The following is a 25,602-nucleotide window of genomic DNA, read 5'->3' on the forward strand; positions in this document are numbered from 1 at the left end:
AAAGTCACTGGATTGTCAATCAAGATGCCTTGAGTAGAATCTGAAAAGCAGAAGCAACGTTGCTAGGCTTCTGTAAAGTAGATTGGAGAGGAAAAAAGAAGATGAGAGCAGAAGAAATCAAAGTAACGAGTTGAAGATTCTTAATTGGGAGGGTTCAATAACATTTCTTCAACCATATCTTTTTGTTCGATTGTTTGTCAAAATTATTTAACCATTGACTAATCATTAGTTGGTTGGGATCGTTCAAACCCCAAATAGCCGACAGTCCCTGCTTTAGAGCATAAAGTTCAGATCAAATCTGTAACTTGGCGGTGCCTTGATATTGCTAAGATAAAATTGTATCGTCTGCAGGATACAAGTGTATATTTATCATTTTGAATCTCATGAATTTATGTTTAATACAATTTGACTATATAATCTTATATATTGATAATGCATCAAATATAAACACTTAGCTCTGCAACAAGATTTTCTTCATCATCTCTTTGAAGGAAGAAATCTCGTGTATGTAGGCAAAGCTAATAAAGATCCAATGTTACAGAGAGAGTACTAAAGTTATCTGAAATTAGCTCTGTTGGACGCATCAGGATACCGAATGACTATCGCACATAAGAAATATGCTGTAATTTCTGTAACATTCTAAATCTCTACTTCAACATTCAAAATGGAAATCCTACAGTATTAAAAACAGAACGCTACTTTGGACATGTAAAGCAAACAAGCGATATTTTCCCAACAAAATTGTTGTAGACTATAATAACACACCTCAAAGTTTAACAAGAAGCAAACCAAATCCAATTTCCAAGCCATTGTGCTCTTCAGAACTCATCTGCATGCCACAAGCCAAGGAGATAGAGTTATGCTAATGTTGTAGGAATAAAATTAGAACAACATCAACAAGAATTTGCATGTGTTTCGTGATAAAGAAACCAGAATACTAGTCAAAACTATATAATTCTATATAACCCTAGCCCCAGCTAGTTAAATAATCAGAAAGCTGCTTCAGCTTTTACCTCTAATTTCTCGTCTATGAAGACAACATAATGGGGTTCGACTACCAGCTTCTAAACTTAAGTGACTCGGTACTGACCAAAATTGAGCTCTTCTTCTTTAATGCTTGTAGCTACTGTTTAGATCCTTGGGAATCATCCTTATCAGAAAGCTGCTGCTGCTGATTCAAGGAGCCTACACCACCTCGCTGCTGCCCCATCTGCTGGTAAAACTGGCTAAAAGCTTGAGAATTCAACACTCCAAAATGCGGATCCTGTGAAAGCCCAAGCTCCAAACCTGGAACCTGCTGATTGCTACCGTTAAGCAACGAGGAAAAACTCACAAAACCCATATTCATATGTGGAAATTCAAGCCCATGGAACCCATATTTTGGGATGTTATTGGAGTTTTCACTTCCAAAATTTGATGCTGATGTGAGTTGCCCTGAACCTTGAGCAAACCCTGATGCAATTCCATTAATAGAAGGCCATGCCCCACTTGGAATGTGAGATCTTTCTATATTTCCACTCATCATTGACCAGTTGTTCCTATCTCTGGACCCAATACCTGACCCCAGTCCTTCGATTTTTGTATGCAAACCTGCTGGAACAGAGTTCCCCTGCTCAGAAACAGAGGTTCCTGCAGCTGCCAGAGCTGAAGCAGGAATAGTCCCAGTTCCAGTTGCGGCTATGATCGATGGTTCAGCTTGCTGCAACAGCCACTGAATCGTCTCTCCATCGGATTTATGACCCAATTCTCTGGTCAATTGAAAAATCCTGGCCGCGCATAGAGCTGGCATCCTTATTCGTCTACCTCTTCCATCAACTTTCTTGTGCCTGTCTTTGTTTGAGCTTCTCTTGGGTGCTAGTTGCTTCTTGTTATCATCTTTGCTCGCAATCATGATTTGGAAGTTTTTGATCTCTGCAGGCTTGTTGTTCTCTGCCATGTTCGCCTTTTGGGGAGGAATCAAGAAGGTGGGCACCTCTTGTGGATGATGATTTGAGCCCTTAGGTTCCATGTAAACATGGGAAAAAGAATTATGGGGCCTTCTTGATTGGAGAAGGTGACCTCTATTGGACTTTGCTTTCTTACCCTTTCAATGTAATTGTCAAATGTTTTGGCTTAATGTTCAAATATTGGAACCACAAAGTTTCAATTTAAAGTTACCCCTCAATGATTTTATGTCAACTTTTTTTCTCTGGTTCACTTGAGGAAAAAGAAAAATAAAAAAGGTTAGCTTTTCTCATTCTCTCCCTCTCTATCCTACTTTCCCCTCCTAGCCTGTTACTCTTTTGACTAGAGAAGATATCATATTATTACCTAATTCAGGTGGCAAATTCTCATCGCCATAGAAAGCAAAGTTAAAACCCTCAATATAATTATGATATAATTAAATTAAATTAAATCTCCCATATGGGATAGCAGGACACTCAATTGTACTTTTGTAGGGTAAGAAAAGTAGAAAACTAGGAGAAACAAACAAGCAACAGACGGGCCTATTGAGAAAGAGAACAGGTCTTATTCATTTCCCTATGGTGATATAACATGAGAACCAAGTAAAAATCATATGACGCAACACAGCCTAGGATAAGAATGAGTCCCCACCTCGTAGTTGGGGATTTGCACCTTCTTCAACAAGTCATAGACAGTAAACTGTCGAGTCTCCTATTTTAAGTTTTTTTCTTCTTCTCAGAATCCTATCATTAGAAATAATGGCAATCACGCGTCTTTTGTGCCTAAAATTAATAATCAATCTCCACACGGTTTTAGATAATGCTGTGTCTCGAGGTATGAAGCAGTGGGTGACTTCACTGCCCTTCTTGAAAGGGTAGAGAAACTGAAGGGAATGCGTCCACATGCACAGGAGATATGAAGTCATGGCCAGGGCTAGCTGCAGATAATAAGTGGGTCCTTGAAACTAGGCACCTTCAACTTTATCTACTGTGCAAGCAAAAATCTGCATAATCGGCAATCAATTTTCTTTATATATATTTAAAGTCCATAATGGAAAGACGCCCATCTTTCTGCTAAATAAATATGTGAAGTAAGGCATTTCAGCCAGGCCTATCAGCCAAATGGAAACTAGAGTTGAGTAGTGATTCAACTTATATAGTCTCTAGTATTTAACAAGATTGATAAAACCAAACCAAAACCATGAAGTTGAACAACAGGGAAATGGAGAGAATTCGCTTTTTCTTGCAGAGGGTAGGTTTGATCCATGCGTCTACTTGAGTTGCATCGTTTTCTTATGTTTGTTGCCCACCTTGGGGACACATCGGGGCCCTTCCAAAAAGTTTGCTATTGACATATCACCCAACATCACTTAAGTTTGAACCTTTGTATCAGAAAGTTGTCACTTTAGTAGGTTTGAAAAGTTGCTCCATAAATTCAGTATAATTAACCTTTTAATACTTTGAAGTGCTTGAATTGTCTCCATATGAACGGCATTGGTTTTGATTAACCCCAATCCATTTCTTGGCTCACCAAGTTTCATTGATCTTACTCCAAAATCAACCCAGCTTTTGTGGCTTTGCCACCGCCTGTTGAAAGAAATTCATTCTCTGTGAAGAAAGTTGTCAATGCAGATCACAAGGTTGATCCTGGAGGCTGTTGGGTCATATATTTGTCTTTACAATTAATGTTTTCGGTATGTATAGTCAATATTTGTATGCTGTAACTCAACAACTTGTCCACCTTTTCCTTGTGTTTTTTCATATTGGATACATCTGGGATCCTCCTTTCTTGGTGCCTGGACATTTCAAGGTCCCATTCATTTAAGGTTGTGAATCAATTCAGGTATATTCTTTGTTAAAACTTAAACCTGCCCTTCCAAAGATGAGTTGAGATGTTATCAACCTCAAACACCTCTTAAAAAAATTTAATTATTTTTTGTTCTCAAAGTAAAAGTGATATTCTGTTTCTTCATTTCGAAAAAGTAAAAGCCAAAAATTTTCTATAAAGAAAAGCAAAGAAACAATGTATCATAGTCTTGCAAAATAAAGTCACTTGAACCAATAATCCAGAGTGTAGGGGGTGGATGCCCTGCCCCTTGGCCTAGGAGAAATTCCCTCTTGTCAGACTTAAGTAGCAAAACACAAAGGTCACACATCACGCAAATGGTTAAAAAACCTTTCAACAGAAGGAAATGTGAAAGAAAGCAGCCCTTCCCAGAAAATAACAAACGAGGCGTGTGATGGCTGGCTTTAAGGAAGATGCGTATTGCACAAAACTACAAAAGCCATCGCTGTTGATATGATCGAGAGTGGCTTTTTTTTTTTTTTAATCATTGTAAAGCAGAATTAGATATTCCTCTACGGTTATGGAATCAGACAATTATTTGAAACAGAAATCAGCCCCCCATGCCTCATCTTCCAGCATTCACAAAAACCTCCAAAACTATTCCCCTTCACTGCCGATTGTAAAGATGAAAATCCCTTTTTTCTACTAGGTTTTATCCCGACTAAAGGCTAACCAGTAACTACAACTCTTAGGGCCAAGTTTCCAACAACTTTTCTGTTTGGTTGTAGTTTTAGAAAAGCATTTTTCTCACTTCTCCTCAATCAATGGTTGCCGAGTTAGTGTACATGGTACACAGTACACAGTACACATACAATCTATCGTCCATCAGTCTTTTCAATGCCAAAAATTTCAACTGTGTAGGATTCATAAAGTCTTCCTATGAGCAATATGTTGCACCCAAAATATTACTCCTAGAAAATGAAAAACATTACTGCTGTGAAAAGTGAAAATTCCCTTGGTAACAAGATGATGCAAAACCTTGTTGCCATCGTGCATGGGGTTATTTGGATCCCCTACACTGCCCAAGTACAATGACATTAATTCTTCAATTGTCTTTCATTTTTTTTAATAAAGAGAGACGTGGAGAGCACAAGCAACTTACACAAACCATTGGCTACTTTCAGCAGTACAAACGTCACACGCTTCTATCCAAGTCACATCTATATTCTTCACTTTATCAATAACGTTCGGTTCTGCTTTCAAAGGCAATAATTTTTTTAATTAAAAGAAAAAAAGGGCGGGGAGAGGAGGAACCTATTTCCTTGGGAATTTTATGCTTTGTAGATTTAGCAAAACTGATAACCCTGCAAAAGTATCAATGCAAAAATCACATTTTTAATACAAGAATCGGAAGGACAATCCATCTCTCCCTTGTTGATTACATTTGCTTGCACAACTGCATGCTCCTAGCTAATTGGCACCGTATTGATAAATAAAACGTGGATTTCGTAGCAGTTAAAAATTTTGGGCAAGCTTTATGTAGATACAGCAAAGCTTTCCGTTCCGAGAATCCCATCCCATGCCGACCGCAATGTTGAAATGTACCTCACTGGTCTACACCAAGATCACCCCACCGGACATTGTATCTCGCTGCAAGATAATGAGCCCCAACAGGGCCACGGCTTCCATATGGATAGTACTCGGGTATAATTTTTTTCTCTTCCAGCTCCTTCAAAACAGGAGTGAAGAGCGCCCAGGCAGCATCCAGCTCATCACTTCGGATAAACAGCCTCCTCTCACCTTCAATAGCATCCAGCAGAAGCCTCTCATATGCGTCTGGGATCTCTTTGGAATATCTACAACCAACAAACCCATAAGTAAAGCAAGTTCTAAATTAGTCGCCGTCTATATGACAAGTCTTCTCAAATGAATAATAAGAAATGTACAATCTGCACGTGCTTCTAGATCTCCATCTTTAAACAGTAAAGAGCAACTACATACACCCATCTATCCATATAACTAACCATACAGATACTGTAGAGCTCGAAACAGCAAAATATTGAATCCTTTCCGTTAATATAAAAGCAATTTTTAAGTATACCTCGCAGCATAATGAAGGTTTAGGTTACTGCGGTCCAATCTCATTCCCAACCCAGGGACTTTGTTATTGATCTTCAAATAAATAGCTTCATCTGGCTGCACTCGAATGACAAGCTCATTTGTAGCTCGATCAAGATCAGTTCCAAAGTTTCGGTTATATAAATTGCCAGGCACATGCCTGAACTGTACCCTTATCTCTGCCCTGGAGATGAAAGAAATCTTAGTGGCAAGCATGTATTAAATAATCCAAATCCCAGATAGAATATATATGAATTCAAATTTCTTTATCAATTCCATTTACCTCTTATTGTGTAATGCTTTTCCTGCTTTCATTAGAAAAGGCACCCCATCCCATCTTGCATTGTCTATGAAGAGAGCAGCTGCTGCAAAAGTTGGAGTCAAGCTATCTTTGGGCACAGTATTGTCATCAGTGTAGGCAGGGTAAGAAATGCCTCCTTTAGTGTGGCTCTTGTACTGTCCGATAACTACATCATCAAGTTGCAAAGGCCTCATTGACCGCAATACCTTGACCTGAAACCAAGCAAGCAGTTTATTGAGAAATGCAAATATAGAGATAAGATCATGCTATCACATCTTAAAATAGCCCATATCAGGTTACCTTTTCATTTCTTATATCCTCAGCATCCAAACTCACGGGGGTTTCCATAGCAAAGAGAGCAAGTATTTGAAGCAGATGATTCTGCATTATATCTCTAATAATTCCATAATGATCAAAATACCTAGATAACCAACAACAGAATCAAATGGGTCACAAGTCTTTAGCATAGTTTATGCTTAATATACTATAAAACAAGGAAAGTTACCCTCCGCGTCCTTCAGTTCCAAAATCTTCGGAGAATATCAACTGTACATTTCTAATATACTGCCTTGACCACAAGGGCTCAAAAATAAGATTGGAGAAACGGAGAACAGATAGATTTTCCACAAGTTCCTTTCCTAGATAGTGGTCTATCCTGTAGAAAGAATATCAATCTAATCAGAGTTCACATTCTTTGCATAACCAGCACCAATCATGGGCAGGCAAACTTCACCTGAATATTTGATCCTCTGCAAGGTACTGCTTCAGGGCTTTTGTCAGTGCAGCAGAAGATTCTGAATCTCGACCAAAAGGTTTCTCAACAATGACCCTGGTCCAACCATTGCCGGATGAAGCTGACAAGCTTGCACATTTCACAGCATCGATAAAAATATTTGGAGGGATAGATAAATAAAATAGGCGATTAGAAACCCTCCCACCCTGCACGAGCAATTTCACATCAGCAAACAGAATTGAATTCTCAAATTATGAAAAGAATAATAAAATTAATGCTATCCAGGAAAAGAAAAAGTATAGTAGGGCACAAGCAGATCCTCCTACACTACTTGATCTTAAAGAAGAAATATAACACTTAAATGAAACATGTGAAGTGCTTATTGCAACTCCAAACTTGGAGGGCATTAGCTAAATATATAGGCCGTATTGTCGGAATGTTCTGATGACACCATTTCACAAGCTCAGATAAGATAATGATTGTCCAGTCATCGATTTCCTAGATAAAGGTTAGTAGTAGTTTATGAACAACAATTAGTTAACAAGATATATGGATACTGACTTATGTACAAGTACCATGGTGATTTAATAGAAACAGAGTGAGAATACTTCACATTATCCAATTCACAAATTAAAATTAAACGCAAGAAAGTGTCCAGCCGCTTTAGCACAAACTTAACTCGTCTGTAAAAGTGGAGATTTAGGTGAATATTGTGCTCAATGCATCATTCACAAAATTTGGTCTAAACTCTTTAATCCCACCAAAACATTGAATCGAACAAAGATCACAGACGGCAAGCCAGAATTCATTTCAACATTACGATCCTCCTGCCCAAAGCAATGGTATGAAATTCCAGTTAAATAAACCACAACCTCATTACCTCATGCTCCTTGAGCTTCTTGTCTAGCTGTGCAAAATTTTCTTCAGAATCATACTGACCAGAGTGGTAGAAACATCTTTTAAGAAATTGGTCCATCTTTTCACCACAATTCTCCCTGGAATTACATATCAAACCTCATTTAAGTTTTATAAGCAATTAAAAGCCACAATTAAATCCACTTATGACAGCATGCAAGCTTCAAGTGACAAAGAAATGATAGAAAATGAATCACCTTTTATCAATTCTGCAGGTAAGGGTCTTGCTCACCATGTTCCTAAGTTCTGCATCAGTCATCTTACTCCTGGCATAACCATAGACGGTAAAGTGCTGCAAGCAAATAAACCGCATTTCTGACATTAATTACATTACAACAATAACCAGATTAAAGTTGTAGGCAGTTTAGAAGACAATAGTAAGGTGACACTTTTGGATGAAAGTTACAAGAAAAAAAAAAATCTAACCTTAGGAAGACAGTCTTCGTAATAGAGTGCAAAAAGCGCAGGAAATATCTTCTTTTTTGCAAGGTCCCCAGAAGCTCCAACCACTGTGATACTGACAGTTGACTCATTTTCATTGATATCAAAACATGCTTTCTCATCCCATTCCTCTGAAGATGTAACTGACAACAATTCATTTTTCAATTTCTTGAGAGGAGTTTCTTTTTCCACGGGGTTAACTTTTGTGGCCACTGCACCTATGCATGAAAACCATTTACATATACATATACATACATATACATGTATATATATAACATTTAAGATCAAAGGAAATATACAAACCTTGCTCATGTAAGAAAAACATCCATATCAGTCATATAAATTGGAATTAAGCTAATTGCTAATCAAGTTAAGGCTTTTTCGCAATCCCCAAACATAATAAAGAATTGATATTTTTGTACAACATCTTTTGCACGCATTTCCTTGTATTCAGAAACCAAAACAATAAATCAAAACAAGAAAGAAATTGAAAATATATCAAAACCAAAAGAACCCATAAAATAAAAGTATACAAAATGAAGGGAAAAAGACCAAAATGAAAAAAGAAAGAGAGAAAGAAACTAACCATCTTGCATGAGAACAGCACTTTGATAGGAACTTGTTTGAGATTGAAGAAAGAACTTGGCTTTAGCTGGAACAGACAATCTCAGAAAAGAAGAAGAGAAAGCAAAGTGTTGATTTTGCCCTCCCTTTATAGATGAAGAATAAGAATATGAAGGACAATGCGTTGAAGAAAAGGTTGCCATCTCTACTAAAACTCGTTGCTGCATAAGCTCTCTGTTTCTTTAATTTTGTTGAATCACGAAAACAAAGGCAGAAAAAGATAGAGTATTTATGTGAAAGAGAGAGAGAAACGAAAAGTGGGAGGAGTCAGAGTTTTTGAAGGAGAAATACAGACGCTGAGACAACTTGGGAAACATCGAGGGGCAAGACCCTTGAGATCTCCGAAAGGGTACTTAAGATTTGCCTAATAATTCTCAGAGAAAAGAGAAGAGAGGACAAATTGCACTTTAATTCCTTTTATTTTATTTTTGGTTGTTGCTTGAGTAACTTATTTTTCAACATGTTTATAACTTTGGTAAGCTGGATCCGGAACTGGACCTAGATCGTTTAATGGGCCAAATTCAATTTTTATTGCATTTGGGCTGGGTTAAGGAATAATTAGTGGAAAAATTACTTACAAAATTCATGAATTATTAAAAAAATTCAAATAAAATTTTTATTCGTTTATCACGTTCAATTAAAATTTTATATTTTTATTTTAAATTAAATAAGTTTTTTTAATTAATAATTGATTAATTATTATTAGTTAAAATACTACTTGCCATTTTATATCATAAAGTATGTAGATATGTCATATGGATGATGATGTGGTATACTGATGTAATAAAGTGGTATGGTTATATAATATTTTTACCTCCATGACAATGTTATGTTTTTGCCATACAAATATAAAATAATAAGTAATATTTTAACTAATGATAATTAATCAATTATTAAATATAAAGATTTATTTGATTCAAAATAAAAATACATGATTTGATAAAATATAATAGAAGAATAAAACTTTATTTAAATTTTCTTAAATAATACAAAAACCTTTTTAAACATTGTATCTAATTAGCATTTTAACGGGCTGAAACTACTAAACTTTCCCTAAAATGATTGACAAGGGGCTAAACAAATCCTAAACAAAGCCTCGAGTTTAATATTTCTTCAAATTAATCAAAGCTTGAATTCTATACTCAAATTAAAATCAAACTTGATAAATGATGAGATAAATAAGTCCCTAGTCTCAGGGGCGGAGCTAGCCAATTTTTTTTGAAGGGGCCAAAGGTTAAGAAAAATAAAAGTTAAAAATTTTTAAAACTAATATATTGAACTTAACCATTAACAATCAAAAAATTTATAATAAATAATAATTTTACATAATATGTAAATCAAAAGAAACAAAAAGAAAAAAAACTTATAATAGTGCTCTAAAAAAGTTTTGTTCAACGATGACAATATCTTTCTTAATATAAACAACTAAATTATTTGTAAGAAACTTATCATCTATTTTATTTTGGAGTCTTGTCTTTTTCAATATAAATGACTAAAAAATTAATATAGTCAACATCCAATTTTCTTATTTTATTATATTTAAGCTTATAATACTAAATATTAAACTATAATCCATAAAATATAAATAGTTAAATACAATATACATAATTAATAATTTTTTTTATACTCAAGATAATTTTCTTTCAACTAAGTATAAAACGTAAAGCATATTAAAAATATATACTCAATATAATCTTTTCTAATATAATAAGGATTAATAAAAAATAATATATTTGTGAAATTTTAAACAATAACCAATAATGTAATGCTAGAACTTATATTTGAGAATTACATATATAATAATTTTTTAATTTTTAAAAATTAAAATCATTAAAAATAAAATCTACATAATAGAAAAAAAAATGACAAGTAGAAGACAGAACCTACATAACAAAAAAAAAAAAGAATATGGTTGATAATTCATAGAAATTTAGAAAGAAAATTTATAGAAACTTAAAACATATGGGCAAATAGAATAGAACTGAAAGAAATAAATAATAATAATAATAATAATAATATAAAAAAATTAAATAAAAACTTTACTTCTTTATAATTTCACAATATAAGGATAAAAAAAAGAGAAAGGTGGGTGGAAAACTTAAAAATTAAAAAATTTTAAGAATTTGAATAAAATTAAATGAGGTTTGTAAAGTCATTTTATTATTTTGCAATTATATTAATTATTTAATAAAAATTATTTTAAAAAGTCATCACAAAATATATAATATATAAAAAATTTCAAAAATATGACCCCCTTACAAAGGGACGCTCCGCCCCTGCCTAGTCTGGAATGCTTGATTAGGATAAAATTCATAACTTAGAGCCTTATTTGAATCCCAAACCCAGTTGCAATATCCGGTGTATGGGGTGGTGGCCTCCCATTTGGCAATTGGCAATCTTGTTTATCTGCTTACGCACATCTAGGAAACTAGGTTGAAGAGAGGAAGATTTCATCATCAAGAAAGCAGAAATCCATGACAATCCCCAACAATGCTCCATCCTATGCTTTTCTCTTTTTATATTTTTAGATTTTTTTTAGACTTGAGGGAATGGAGATGCGAACCTTAACTTTAAGTAGTGAAATCATGTACTGACGAATGAGCTAAATGCTCGGATGCAGTTGGTGGGAATTATAATTAAATATGCATCTCTTTGAGATAATCATTGAATGAGATTGTGTTCTTTTATTTATTTATTTTTTGACATTTCTTTCTTTCTTATCAATGGTACTACTACTAGAAGTCAATTTAATTTGGGCAACATTTGAAATTTTTCAAAACATTTGCTCAAGATGCATGCCTACGTACCTTTTGTAAAATACTCTGAGATATAATATATCACAATTCAACATTTCAACTTTTATGTATAGTCATAAATGGAGGTAGTAAAATGAATCTAAATACAAAAATTGCCTGAAAAAAGTCAGTCAAATTTGAATTGATAATAAAACTAACATCTCAAATATGAAATGATCCAAATTCGAAACAATCTAAATTTAAAATAATCTAAGTTTAAAATCAATCCGATTCAAAATCATAAAAACTTGAACTTAACAGTAAAAATGTAAAATTTAATTACCTACAAAATAATCTGAATTTGAAATTATCTAAACTTAAAATCATTTGATTCAAAATCATAAAAACTTTACCTTAACACTAAAAATGTAAAATTTAATTATTTACAAAGATTCATTCTAACTTGAACTCAAACTTAACCCAAACTCAAAAAAACTAAATATGAGCCCATGTGTATGCACCTCTAATCATAAATTGTTAGTCTCTATTTCTTCTGAAGAATTAATGTAAGTATATAATATACTTTTCAATCTCTGGACTTGACTCTAAGTAGGATAGAATATGTGATTAATGCATTTTAGGTGTGAAGCTGATTAATAAGACTTGAATTTGGTAGATTTAAAAGGCAGAAACCATGAAGCAAGATTGCCCCTTCAATGTGTGCGTAGGTCAGCTCATACTTGTATATAAGCAAGCAGCAGCAGCAGGCGGGGAATGTGTGGGCGGCCATTAGGACTTAGGAAAGGAGAAAAGGGAAAAAGAAAACAAGGGATGCGCATGTGCAATTGTGCATACCAAATCATTAAATTAGGGAGGGCATTAAGCTTACGGGACATGTCAGTGGACTTGGTTCCAAAGTGCTGAGGACAGTAGAGGGAGTCAACCCGACCAGGGATTTGTTAAAAGAAGCACTTTGTGTTTCAGCCATTAGGAACAAAAGGGCAAAACAACACCTGTCCTCGGTCGTAAGGTAGGCTTTTTCTACGGCAATAGTAATCTATAATTATTCGACGGTGAATGATGCGACTGGTTGCCTCAGAATCAGCATGCGCCTCTAGACTCTAACAAAGGATGGAGGCTTTGGTCCTCCAAGATGAGAGGACCCTGGATTATTAATTGCCAAGTGACAACCCTAGAGAACCAAGCCCCACTCACATCCTCAACCCTCCTCAGGGCCTATAAACAGTATTTTCCAACCTTTGCCCAGAGTAAACTCTACCACTACGTTTTGATGATTGCGTATCAAGTTAATAACGGAAACAAACAAAAATTATTTTCATATATTAACTTAATATATTAAATTAAATTAAATAAATTAGTATATAACAAATTCAATATAAAGTTAAATTAGATTATTAGTTATAGAATTAGGATTTCGCATTTGGGGAGGGGGCAAACAAGAGGTGGGTTGATCGTGGGGTCTTGAAACAGTGAGGCTTGGAGAAATATTCTACTGTAATAAATTTTACTTTAGTCCCTAAGTTTACTAAAATTAGTTGTTATATCTCACCTAACAAAAAAATTATTGTAGAAACAAAACTATAAAATTCTAAAAAAAGATAAATGTATATTATAAAATTTTAAAACTTTTGAAAGGGACAGGAGCATCTACTAGCCCCCATTCCCTCCGCCACTGTATATGATGAAATACAAACGTAAAATTTCAAAAATTTAAAAATCTTTTTATCATTAGGACGAGGAAAATTTTCGTTAGTGCATAATGTCAAAATACACCCTCCAATTATCACAAAATTTATATCCCTATTCTTTTTATGTAGAGCATTGAAACCTTGTTCTAGTTTTTTTTCTTATTCTAAGTTTTTTTCCATGTAACTATAAACCCTATTTGAATGGATAAAACTGATGTGACTAATGGCTCAATTAACTCGTTTGCACTGATATCCACATGAAAATTTTGGATGATATGGTTATCATTAATTAAACAAATATAGTTAACACTCAATTAAGCTTAATTATAATATCATTATAACAATATAAATACAAATTAAAAAATTTAATTTTTATCTGTTAAGTTAATTATCCAAACTATTTAATTAGAGTTATTATACAATACTATTATATATGTAGTCTAGATTTCTTAATGCACAATTTAGATTTCTATATAACTTATACTATATTATATAATACAAGATTTTCTTCTAACATTATCTACAACTCTTGCTCGTCATTATTGCCACTATCACTATAACTCCCATCACCAGCACGTTCGCCAACCACCACTTGCTTCCTTGCCTCCTTCTCGCTATCTAAAAGTTGTTGCATATGACATGAGGCTAGATGGAGGTGGTGCTATGCCAAGTTTCAAGATGGCTTGACCCTCGAGCATAACAACCAAGCCATCAACGTCCTTTCTCTTTTCTAGCAAGTTACCAATTGTTGTAGTAGTGTAAAGGAGAGTTAATTTAGAATATGGGCCACACGTAAGAAAACGCACACCAATAGCCTTTGTGCACAAGATAGCCCACATGAAGGGGGTTTAATAGTTGCTAAGAAGAGTAGCGGACAAGTAAACTATTCTAAGGTAATTAGAATACTTTCTATATTTAAGTTTTTCTTACTTGTTAATTGCTTTACTTACAACACAAATAAGCCTAGTTTTTAGAACATTTACTTTACTTGTACTCCAAAGAAGTCTAGGATTAGAATACTTTCTTATTTAAGTTACTTACGTTACAAGTAGGTTTAGATGGACCATCTCTATAAATAGTCCATTTATGTTTCATTGTAAAATTGAACAAGGTTTCCTTAATTTCATTTTCCATCGAATAGGGTTTCCTTGAATCCATTCTCTATGAACATGGTTTTCTTGATTTCATTCCTTTTGAATAGGTTTTTTTAATTCCATTCTTTTGAGATATTTTATTTTTCATGGTTTCAGAGTAGGTTCCTAACCTAACCTTTTTTTTCCTTTTTAACCATGACGTTGATCTGGTTGTGGTAGAGTGATGTCCTTTCTTTGTGATTTGTTCTCCATCAGGCTACTTGGGTGCCATACTTGATTTATTTTTCGTCGGCTACTTGGGCATCGTACATGATTTGTTTCTTATTGGCTGCTTGGGTGCCGTACTTAATTTATTCTCCTTAAACTGTTTAGGCACTATATGTGATTTATTCTCCATCGACTACTTTGGTGTTGTATGTGATTTATTCTTTATCGATTTCTTTAGCATCGTACATGATTTGTTTTCCATCGATTGCTTTAATGCCGTACGTGAATTTATTCTTCCTCGGTTGATTTGGTGCCGTACATGCTTTGCTCTTTGTCGGTTGTTTCAACACAACACATGATTTATTATATCATCAACAAGGTTTTAGAAGAGCCACCTATGCAAATATTGCAATCAAAATATGGCTTAATTTGGAAGAGCATTTTTGTCAGTACCTAAATTTCGGGCCATGACCCACGCAAGGGCCCAATAGACGTAGTCCACTAAGCCTAAACAAGCCTATTAATCTGACATGTTCATCATTCCATCATAAACTGCTAAGTCATATTTCATAACTTAGAATCAAAATAATATTAAACATTGCCACCTCATATTGGCATACCAAACAAGTGTATATACATTATCTACAACATGTATCTTAATAATTTACATTAGGTTTGTCTATACACAACAAAAGAATACTTGACTTCCAGCGGAGGGACTCGAACGAATGTACAACTATTGAATGCCGAGACACCTACCAAAATATGGATACAAGTATACAAAGACACCTCATCCTAGTTATCGGCTGCCTCGTGATATGAAAACATGAAGTTGAAAACGATGAGTATAAACCCAATGAGTGAACAAGAAAGGGAACAAGCATACCATAAGGAATGTTTAACGAAATCATGATGCATTCTTTTTCAAAACAATGCAATTTGTTTTTGTTCTTATTAAAACCCCTTATGTAAACCCCACATGAGTAAATAACTTTATGAAAGGGGCTATATTCAACAAAGGATTTGGAGAGTGAAAACTTTAATAGCATTCATGCAAATCAAGTCAAATAAAGGAGAATGCCTTTCTGCTGCAGCGACACTTGATTTAAATTATCAACTAACCGAGAGTTTCTTGACTGGCCGAGGGTTTCTCACCAAACCTCCTCATATTAATCTTAATTCATTTATTCCTTAATGTTGGAAATCCATGCTCAAATATGGTAGCAAAGAAGTGGAAAATAGGGCAACAATTGATCAAAGTGAGGTGAAAAACAGAAAGTTTTTCGCTGCAGCGAGATTTTGGTTATAAAACAGAAAGTTTCTCGCTGCAGCGAGAAGCTGCAGTACTTTTCTCGTTGCAGCAAGAATCGATTTTCGTTGCAGCGAATTTTTGGCCAACCAACCCTTTCAAAACCCGAGAGTTTCTAGCTGCAGCGAGAATCAGAACATCAAGAAAAAGGTTTCCTTTTCCCTTAAAACAAAGCCATCCTGCTAAATAACAACAGCAACATGTAACACATGCAAACTCCTAAATTTCAACAAATCAAATGTTCACATTTTTGCATTACAACCATATACCATATATGAATATATATATATATATATCAATCATCATGTACACCCTCCCATTATCATCATCTCATATGCAACGGCTTATGCGCACTCCTACTCGCACATAGCCGGGTTAGCAACAGCTTATGTGCACTCATACTCGCACATAGCCGGGTCCACATCAACATACAAACAAGCACCCAATGCATATCATGCATATTGTCATATTGTGATAACACATAAAACGTTGTATAGCACATTTTCATAATATAAAATCTCTTTACCAAAGGCTTGTTCCCAAGGTACATTTTCAAAGACAAGTTGGATAAAATCATTCACATTCCCCAAAACAAGTTTGAAATGCAAGTCCACTCATCGGTATATTATTGAGCCTTTCGCTGACTCTAATTCCCCTTATTGTCCAAATGGGATGATGAGGCTTCCTTGAAACCTACCATCACATTAACATCACCATTATGTTAATTCACATATTATAAACCCTAAAAGATATCTTATAACTAGCTTTCAATTGCCATTTTAAATGGCTATCTATGTTCACTACCTAATCACATTAGAGTCAATACACACTCTCAACAATAAACTCACAAATTAATCACTAAACATTATCAACACTTAAAACTCAATTCTAATTTACTACTCACCTTGATAGCTTTGTAACTTTGAAATTCTTTCCAACAATTCCCAAGCTTATTATAGGGCTTTCTTTCTCTTTCTCTCTTTAAACACTTAGCTAGTGAGAGAAAGTATGGAAGTAGGATTTTTCAAGGGTTTTAAAGTGAGAGAGTGAAAGAATACAAGGATTCTAGTCAAAAGGGCACAAAGATATGAAAACTAGAGCTAGAGAGAGAAAATTATGTAAGCTCCATATCAAGCTTCCATGGAGGTTGGAAGCAACGTGAGATGAGAAGAGAAGAAGAAGAAGAAGCTGCTGGAAATTCAAGAAGCTACTGGAAGGAGAAGCTATTTATAGCCCAAGCTTATCCACTCATTTAGAAATTACGAAAATGCCCTTAGTATGTTAACTTGTCCTTCTCCACCCTTGTATGCAATCTTTTTACTCTTTTGACACTGGGACAAGGTCCATAATGGTCTAGAAATATTCAAATTCATGAAAACTTAAAAATTTTGACCCGAGATGAAAAATGACCATTTTGCCCTTATTGTGAAAATCATCAAAATTTTTGTTTCCTTGTCATTTTACCCATATTTTCATCATTCATTTATGCCTTAGGCCTACTTAGGCCATAATATTGTTTAAAATCTTACTTTTATGGGTTTGGTAAGAAAATGACGAAATTACCCCTGATTAGGGATATCGCGTATACTTCCCTTTACGAGTCTATAAAGGTCAAGGTCTCATAGATTTACTTAGGGAATTGCACCCCGAGTATATGAATTGAAGCGATCCATTGCATTAGTACAAAGGACACACCCAGAGTTAGAAGTGTTCTTGAGATAGCCAACGAGGAGCTGCCTCAAACAAACCCTCGAAACTAGTGGGGACCCAGAAAAAAACTTGTGGTGGAGAAAGAGCACGAGGCAATGATGGTGTTACCTGAATTAAGTGGGGGAAAATGTCACGGTCTGTGAACTTGTGATCAATTCAAGGAGATGGAAGGCTTAGACCAGTAGTACACCTATGTGTCACACATGCCATAGGGGCTCAAATTAGCTATGGGACGATATCACCTATGGGCCTATTGACAACTAGCATCGGACCACCATTGATTAGGGGTTTCTTGACAATCCGTACACTTGCAAAGTTGAGCCACACCCAGACAGGCCTTATAGTGCGACACGGATTGGCAAGCCTGGCACGTTAGCCCGACATGCTAGGACAGTTAATGAGTAGTAAAAACACGAGAAAACTACACACTTGAGTGTTGCACATACGCACGGAGCGTGCATGGGTAGTGCAAACTGAAAGCCAACGCCAGCCTGCACAATAACAGGTCATGCACATCATAGCCTAGCGACAAGGGGTTGCGTCATGCTCTAAAACCAAGGTTTTAGGATCTAACAGATGCCACATACTTATGAGGCGAATCCAATAAGCTTGTAAGGCAATAATATCATACTTAATCAAATGTAATATCTTCAAAGTATTTTCAAAATTTATACTTTACAAAACCTCAAGTCTTCAAATATAACAATATTATACAATTCTCTATATGATACAAACTTTTCATCTAGCTAACTTTCTTTACAAGTTAAGTTTGAATTCTTACATCAAAATTTAAAATTTATCAAAGGATATATCCTAATCTCGCTAACCAAAGCTCTTGCCAAACAAGTATAACCCCCAAACATACAAAAATGTAAAAATCTATAAAAATAATAAAAATGATAAAAATGAGTACAACCACTCTGCAAGTAATGGACATCCCTTTAGTTGGATTCAGCATAGTTCAAAACATTTAGGCCTAAATTACCAAAATTCATATAGATATCAAAATAAAGTTTAAAGTTATCTCATTCAAAATCATATTATTCCAAAATTTGATTTTCATATCACAAAATTTACATAAATCCATAATATTTTGGATTTATAAGTCTCTTGTAACATGTTATGAACACGCTTAACCTTTGTGGCATGGGTCATAATCATAAACCACAATTAACCCCAGTGGTATGGGTCATAATCATATCGAAAATCACAATGAACCCTAGTGGCATGGGTCATAAGTATATCAGAAACAACTATTGGCTGCGTTGAACATACATCATAAAAAAACCACTATTTTGTAACTAGTGGTGTGGTTTGGATATTGATCTCTAATCACAAAGTACATGTTAACTGACTAACAATTAACTCTCATTGGCAATATCATAAAATAGCCGTACTGGGAGACAAAACAAAAGATATTTCTCATTACCCAAATTCACAAAACTGTGATATCCATTTTCACAAAAACACATATTGTGCACATCAAAAGCATATTCGTTTCAAACAAAATATTTTATATTTGTCTTCACAAAGATAATCATATATCATACATTAGACAAGATCATATTTGAATTTCAAAATTAGAAATCACACTTTACATAATTCACATTCTAAATCCAACATATGAAAATCATATATATACATTTGCATCCAAAACCTGATTTTAACAAATCATGTGACAAAATATATTGTACATAATATACAAAATTCAAATTCACATTGAGGCTAATTTTTAGAGTGTGAAAACACCAAAGAGATATCAATCACTTGCCTAATTTTCTAAACCAAAACCAAAGGACTAATAATTGAAATCGTCTTGAAACCTATTAATTCAAAATACTTGAAATTAGAAACCAACACTACTAACTTATCAAAATGAACTATGACTTTCGGTTGGTCATTTTAAGCCATTCAGGTGTAGCACATCTTTTGCTAACCAAAACTAATTTTACTTAAAAATTAAAATTGATTTTCTTTAATAATGTATAAATACATAAAATATTCAAAATTAATAAACTCATAGGTTAAAATACAAAATTAGTAACAAATATAAGGTTTGATGGAAATACTTCAAATACCAATTAAAACTCAACTTTTGAATATTGTTAATGATTTTTTTTTGAAATTTACCTACTCAAAGTTAACTTGCCAAATAAATATTTATTGATACAAAAATTTCACTAAAATTCAAATAACTTGAATTTTTAAAGTTTCTATCAAAATCAGTCGAATATAGGTTAAGGAAAATATTCAAACTAATTAAAAATGGATTTTCACAAATTTTGAAATTGTAGATTTTCATGACCATTTGGCTTACTTTAAGCACTTATAGCTCACAACCTAAGCTGAAACCAGTGGTGTAATAAGCATTAAATTGAACCTTATATGACATAGTTTAAAACCCAAATTCATTTCAGAAATAAAGATTGTCAAAAACACAATTTTCAAAAGCCAAAAGTTACAAAATCATCACCAAAATACCGAGATTTATGGGTTTTAAGATTCAAAGAACCAACTTTGAACCTTCGATTCTCTCAACACAGCCCCTAAAGAAACAACTCAAATCATTACCGAAAGGGGGAGTTCTGGTGATCCAAAGTTAGATCATCAAAACTATTAAAAAAAAGTTTACCAATCAACTTTAAAAATTCATATCTTCCTAACCATAAAGCCAAATAAGATTCTACAAAAACCATTAGAAAAATCTTTTAAAGATCTTTCCATTGGTACCATCATGGTACTAGAATGTCACCAAAATAGTACCGAATATGAATGGAAATTAAAGAATCACAAAATAACTTAGGGCTTTTATGCCCAAATTATGAAAAAACACAAAACCTAATCATACCTTAATAAGCACCACCTTGAATGTTTTTTTATTTTTCACTGTCTTTCTTATTCTTCTCCTAGGTTAAGTTCTTTTGACTACTTATTGTTTAAGCCTGATGAAATAAACTGATATTAACTTTTCAACCTTTTCTTTTAAAATATGGTAATGAAAACCGACTTTAATCTCACATATATGCTTTTCTTTTAAATGTGGTAAATAACATGATATTATATAACTAAATTAACTAAAATAATATTACTCTATTTGCTAAAAAGTCTTTTTATTCCCTTTTTATTAATAAACCCTAAGGTCATATTTGTAATTATAAAAAGTTAGACTGATATATAAATATATATTTTTATAATGTCTATAACTTAATAAATACTAATTTTTTATAACATTATTAGTTAAGTAAAATATTTTTGAGGGGTATTACAACAACAAAGCTATGTATACTTAGGATCGCACACCTGAAGGCCTCATATGAGAGAAACACACCCAAGTGGCCAAATTGGTTACAATGTGGTGCCTTTTTGTTGTTGCTTAAGTGCGCAATTGGGAACTCCATAAGTTAGATGTCAACAACGTTTTTTTTACTTGGTGATCTTGAAAAAGAAGTTTACATGAAAATTCCTCAAGGCTTTGCCAAACAAGGGGAGCACTGAGTTGTAAACTAGTTTCCTCATCCATGGATCAACAACATAAACTTTATCTTGATTTAGGACAGTATAAGCATTCCATTAGTAGATTACTTTATCTTATGATCATGCGTCTATATATTAGTTACACATCTCGAGTCAATTTATGCACAAGTTGAGACAACCACACTTTGATGCCATTGTACAAATCCTTGTATATCTCAAACATTTTATTACTCTGACTGATTTCATCTTAGTATCAACTGGTAGATATATTCAGTAAGGCATATGGTCAAGAACAGTTTCAAACTTTGTTGGGCAAGTTAGGCATTTCCAATCTTCATGCTCTAACTTGAGGGGGAGTAAAGGAGAATTAATTTAGAACATGGGCCACACAGAAGAAAATCGTACGCACAAGGCCCGCATAAACAAATGCGCACTAACAGCCTGTCTACATAGGACAGCTTGCACGAAAGGGGTTCACTAGCTGCTAAGAAGAGTAAAAACCAAGTAAAGTATTATAAGGCAATTAGAATACTTTCCATATTTAAGTTTTCCTTACTTGTTGATTGCTTTGCTTGCATAACAAGTAAGCTTAGTTTTTAGGACATTTATCTTATTGTCTTTTTACTTTATTTTCACTCCAAGGAAGTCTAGGATTAGAATATTTCCTTATTTACTTTTGTTGCATTAAAAGTAAGTTTAGAATGAACTATCTCTATAAATAGTCCCTTTATGTTTCATTGTAAAATTGAACAACGTTTCCCTAATTCCATTTTCCATTGAACAGGGTTTCCTTGAATCCATTCTCCATGGTTTTCTTAATTTCATTCCTTTTGAACAAGGTTTTCCTAATTCTATTCTTTTGTGACATTTTATTTTTCACAGTGATCCTCATTGTTTTCATTTTTTTCCCTTTTCACTAGGTAAACCTATTCCTTTTCTCTAATGTTGTGAATTTTTTCACTTTTCATTTACTTTGGCTTGTAAAAGTGCTTTTTGTCACTATTTCACGCACTTCACTGAGTATCTCCTTTTTGTTTGTTTGTTTGTTTTGCAGATGTGTTTCATGAGGAGTTGGGTTTGAGTGGAAGGGTGGTTTAAGGCTACATGGAAAATGGGGGTTTCAGATATTGTGGGTATATGGGTGTTTTAGAATGAAAAAGGGATTTAAGTTGAAAGGTGAGATATAGGGTTCGGGTTTGAGCAAGGATTAGCTCAAATGATTTTGAAAAATTTCTTTATACTCAATGGATATGTTTATTTTTGGTGGCGGATCCAAGATTTTGCATGAAGGGTGGTTAAAGGTAATAATACAAGGTTATAAATCTATATATCTCAAATTATATATATATATATATATAAAATAAAAAAATTAAAAACTAAAAAACTAAAGGGTGGCAGTCGCCACCACTTGCCACCACCTTGGCTTCGCCATTGTATATGGCATGTTTGGTTTGGTCAATGGAATTCCTTATCCATTTTTATAATAATATTTGGTTCATGGAATAGGCATGTCAAGAGAGGTCAGAATAGTCATTACCGACCTTCCTTGGTAATTCCTATTCTTGTTGTGTTTGAATAGAATAAAATAGTTATTAGACAAAATATTCTTAATTGCTTTTAAAAAAAATATTCTTAATCAATTTTAAAAATTACTGTCCTATTTTAGACAATTCATTCATTTTCCTCTTTTTCTTTCTCTCTTGACTGATCTACTTTTCTCATTCTCTCTCAAAATTTCCTCCATGACCAGAAGACGATAAAGGGCAACGATAGCACCAATGTGTCCGTAATCGGATTTGGTCATGGGAACCAATGATCAAGTCCTCTAACGACTAAATTCGACTGTAAGAAGCACAAAATTGGTGCTCCATTGCACCAACCACATTTTTGATGGCCATTGACCAGGAAAAGAGAAAAAAAATATCAAAATGAATTTCAAATAAAATTTTTTAAGGTTTTAGTAATAAAATTATATAAAATGTTTGGAATTAAAAATTAAATTAAGGGCTTAATTATAAATTTTTAATATTTTAAAATATTTTAAAATAAAAAATCATATTAATATTTTAATCATAAATATTTAATATTTTAATAAACTATATATTTTTAATATTTTAAAAAATTAAAATAAAGAAGAAATAAATAATCATAATAAAATTTTAATTGAAAATTTATTAATATTTTAATAAATTATCAAAAAACTAATAATTTCAAATTGAAAATTATAGATTACAATAAAAAATATTTTTGTCTTTTATCACTTATTTTTTTGTTATTACAAAACTTTTTTACCAACCAAATATTGGAATAATGTAACAATGACAATTTCATTCCACAAATCAAACAACATCATAGTAATTCATACCATATTCTATTCCTTCTCTATTTCATTATGTGTACAAAACATGGTAATGTTAAATTTTCTTGAAATGGGAAGGAGAGGTAGAAGATGCAAATCTTAATTTTTGTCTTTTCTCATTTCTTTGTTGGTGGTGAAATATTAGTGGTGTTAATATAGCTTCATTTTCATTGTTTAATTCATTTTCTATTTTTATTTGTTTCATAAGTAAATGTTATGTCAACTACCTTTGTCCCTGTGTAAAGATCATGTTAGCACGAAGGCTTGATTACACCGAATAAAACTATAAACGTTTAAGAAAGAAATTAAGTATAATTTGAGGGTTTATCTGGCATTACACCTATGAGACCCCAACCTCTATAGGCTTGTAACTAAGCATAGATGTAATAATATGAGCCAAGGGTAGTTTCGTCATTTTTTGTAATAAGCTCTCAAAAGAAAGTTTTATGATATTTTAAGGTCTAAATAGGCATAAGATTGCATAAATGACGTGTAATGATGAAAACACGAAGAAAACTAGAAATGACAATAATTTTCACGATAGGGGCAAAATGGTCATTTTTTATCTCTAGTTAAAATTTTAAGTTTTCATGAACCCGAGCATGTCTAGACCATTATGGATCTTGTCTCGGTGTCAAAGGAGTAAAAAGATTGCACAAAGGGTTGCATGAGAACAAGCTAACTTGTCAAGGGCATTTTCGTAATTTTAAGGGAATGGATAAGTTTGGCCTATAAATACTTTCTTCCAGCAGCTTCTTCTCCCATTTTCTAGCAGCTTCTTCTCCCATTTTCTAGCAGCTTGTCTTCTTCTTCTTCTTCTCTCTCACGTGTCTTCAAAATCTCCATGGAAGCTTGATATGTAGCTTATAAAATTTTCTCTCTCTAGCTCTAGTTTTCATACTTTTGAGCCCTTTTGACTAGAACCCTAGTATTCTTTCACTCTCTCACTTCAAAACCCTTGGTAAAGTTTATTTCCATACTTTCTCTCACTAGTTGGGCATTTTAGAGAGAGAAAGAGAGAATTACCCCACTTATTTGGAAGCTATTAGAAGGGAATTCAACTACAAAGAAACCCAAAGGTGAGTGATGAACTAAGCTCGATTTTAAGCTATAGAAAATGGCTAGTAATTGGGATTATGAGCTGTTTTATTGTTGAGTATGTTCATTACTTTTTTAGTGATTAAGATAGTGAACATAGATAGCCATTTAATGTGGCAATTGAAAACTAGCTAAGAGATAGCTTTTAGGGTTCATAGTGTGTAAATTGACCTATTGCTTATGCTAATGTGATCCTAGGTTCTAAGGCAGCCCCATAATCTCATTTGGACAATTAGGGGAATTGGCGTCATTTAAAGGCTCTACAATCAATCGGTGAGTGGATTGCCTATCAAAATCATTTTGGGAATGTGACTATTTTGTACAAAGTGTTTGAATGATTTTATACAACTTTTCTCAAAAATGAATGCCTTGGGAACAAGGTCTTGAGAAATGATTTATGTTATGACATGTGGTTATTATGGATTTCTATGCAGCTGCATTATGTTGATATACATATATGTTTGAATATAGTGTTGTGTAATTATATTGACTCAGCTATGTGCGAGTAGGGAGTGCGCATAAGCCGAGGATGACCCGGTTATGTGCGAATAGGGAGTGCACATAACCTGGTGATGACCCAACCATGTACGAGTAGGGAGTGCGCATGAACTGGTGATGATGATGATGTGATGGTGTGTATGATGATGATGGGATGATGCGCATGATAATGATGGGTATACGTATACATATATACATATGTAAATATGTGTGTTATAGGAAATTTATGAGTAATGGTATATGGTTGTAATGCATGTGAAACTTGACATGTTAAACTTTCAAAACTTATCATGTGTTTCATGTTGGTTTGGACATTTCAGCAGGGTGATTTTTCTTTGAGAGAAAAGGGAAAATTTTCATTGGTGCCCTGTATTTCGCTGCAGCGAGAATCATTCTCGTTGCAGCAAGAAACTCTCGGGTTTGAGAACCTTTACCAGAACTGGTTCTCGCTGCAGCGAGAATGAATCTCGCTGTAGCGAGATCGTAACTGTAGCTTCTTGCTGCAGCGAAAAGGAATCTCGCTGCAGCGAGAAACTCTCTGTTTCATC

General features: G+C 33.7%; 2 protein-coding genes across 3 annotated transcripts; both read right to left on the reverse strand.

Moving 5' to 3' along the window:
- LOC18608928 (transcription factor TCP20) lies at positions 389-2,182 on the reverse strand. Its single transcript, XM_007043845.2, has 2 exons — positions 1,014-2,182; positions 389-829 (listed from the first exon to the last, which is right to left on the reverse strand). The coding sequence occupies exon 1, from the start codon at positions 2,006-2,008 to the stop codon at positions 1,124-1,126; it is 885 nt and encodes a 294-aa protein (XP_007043907.1). The 5' UTR covers positions 2,009-2,182; the 3' UTR covers positions 389-829; positions 1,014-1,123.
- On the reverse strand, positions 5,047-9,271 carry LOC18608929 (glucose-6-phosphate 1-dehydrogenase, chloroplastic). Of its 2 annotated transcripts, none has more exons than XM_018116344.1 (10): positions 8,824-9,271; positions 8,223-8,449; positions 7,994-8,088; positions 7,762-7,876; positions 6,882-7,087; positions 6,654-6,803; positions 6,449-6,569; positions 6,131-6,360; positions 5,831-6,031; positions 5,047-5,585 (listed from the first exon to the last, which is right to left on the reverse strand). In XM_018116344.1, the coding sequence occupies exons 1-10, from the start codon at positions 9,026-9,028 to the stop codon at positions 5,336-5,338; spliced, it is 1,800 nt and encodes a 599-aa protein (XP_017971833.1). In that variant the 5' UTR covers positions 9,029-9,271; the 3' UTR covers positions 5,047-5,335. The 2 variants fall into 2 exon arrangements, with proteins under 2 accessions (XP_017971833.1, XP_007043909.1); XM_007043847.2 differs by having other exon boundaries at positions 8,223-8,455.

Source organism: Theobroma cacao, chromosome 2, assembly GCF_000208745.1.
Source record: "Theobroma cacao cultivar B97-61/B2 chromosome 2, Criollo_cocoa_genome_V2, whole genome shotgun sequence".
Taxonomy (NCBI): domain Eukaryota; kingdom Viridiplantae; phylum Streptophyta; class Magnoliopsida; order Malvales; family Malvaceae; genus Theobroma; species Theobroma cacao.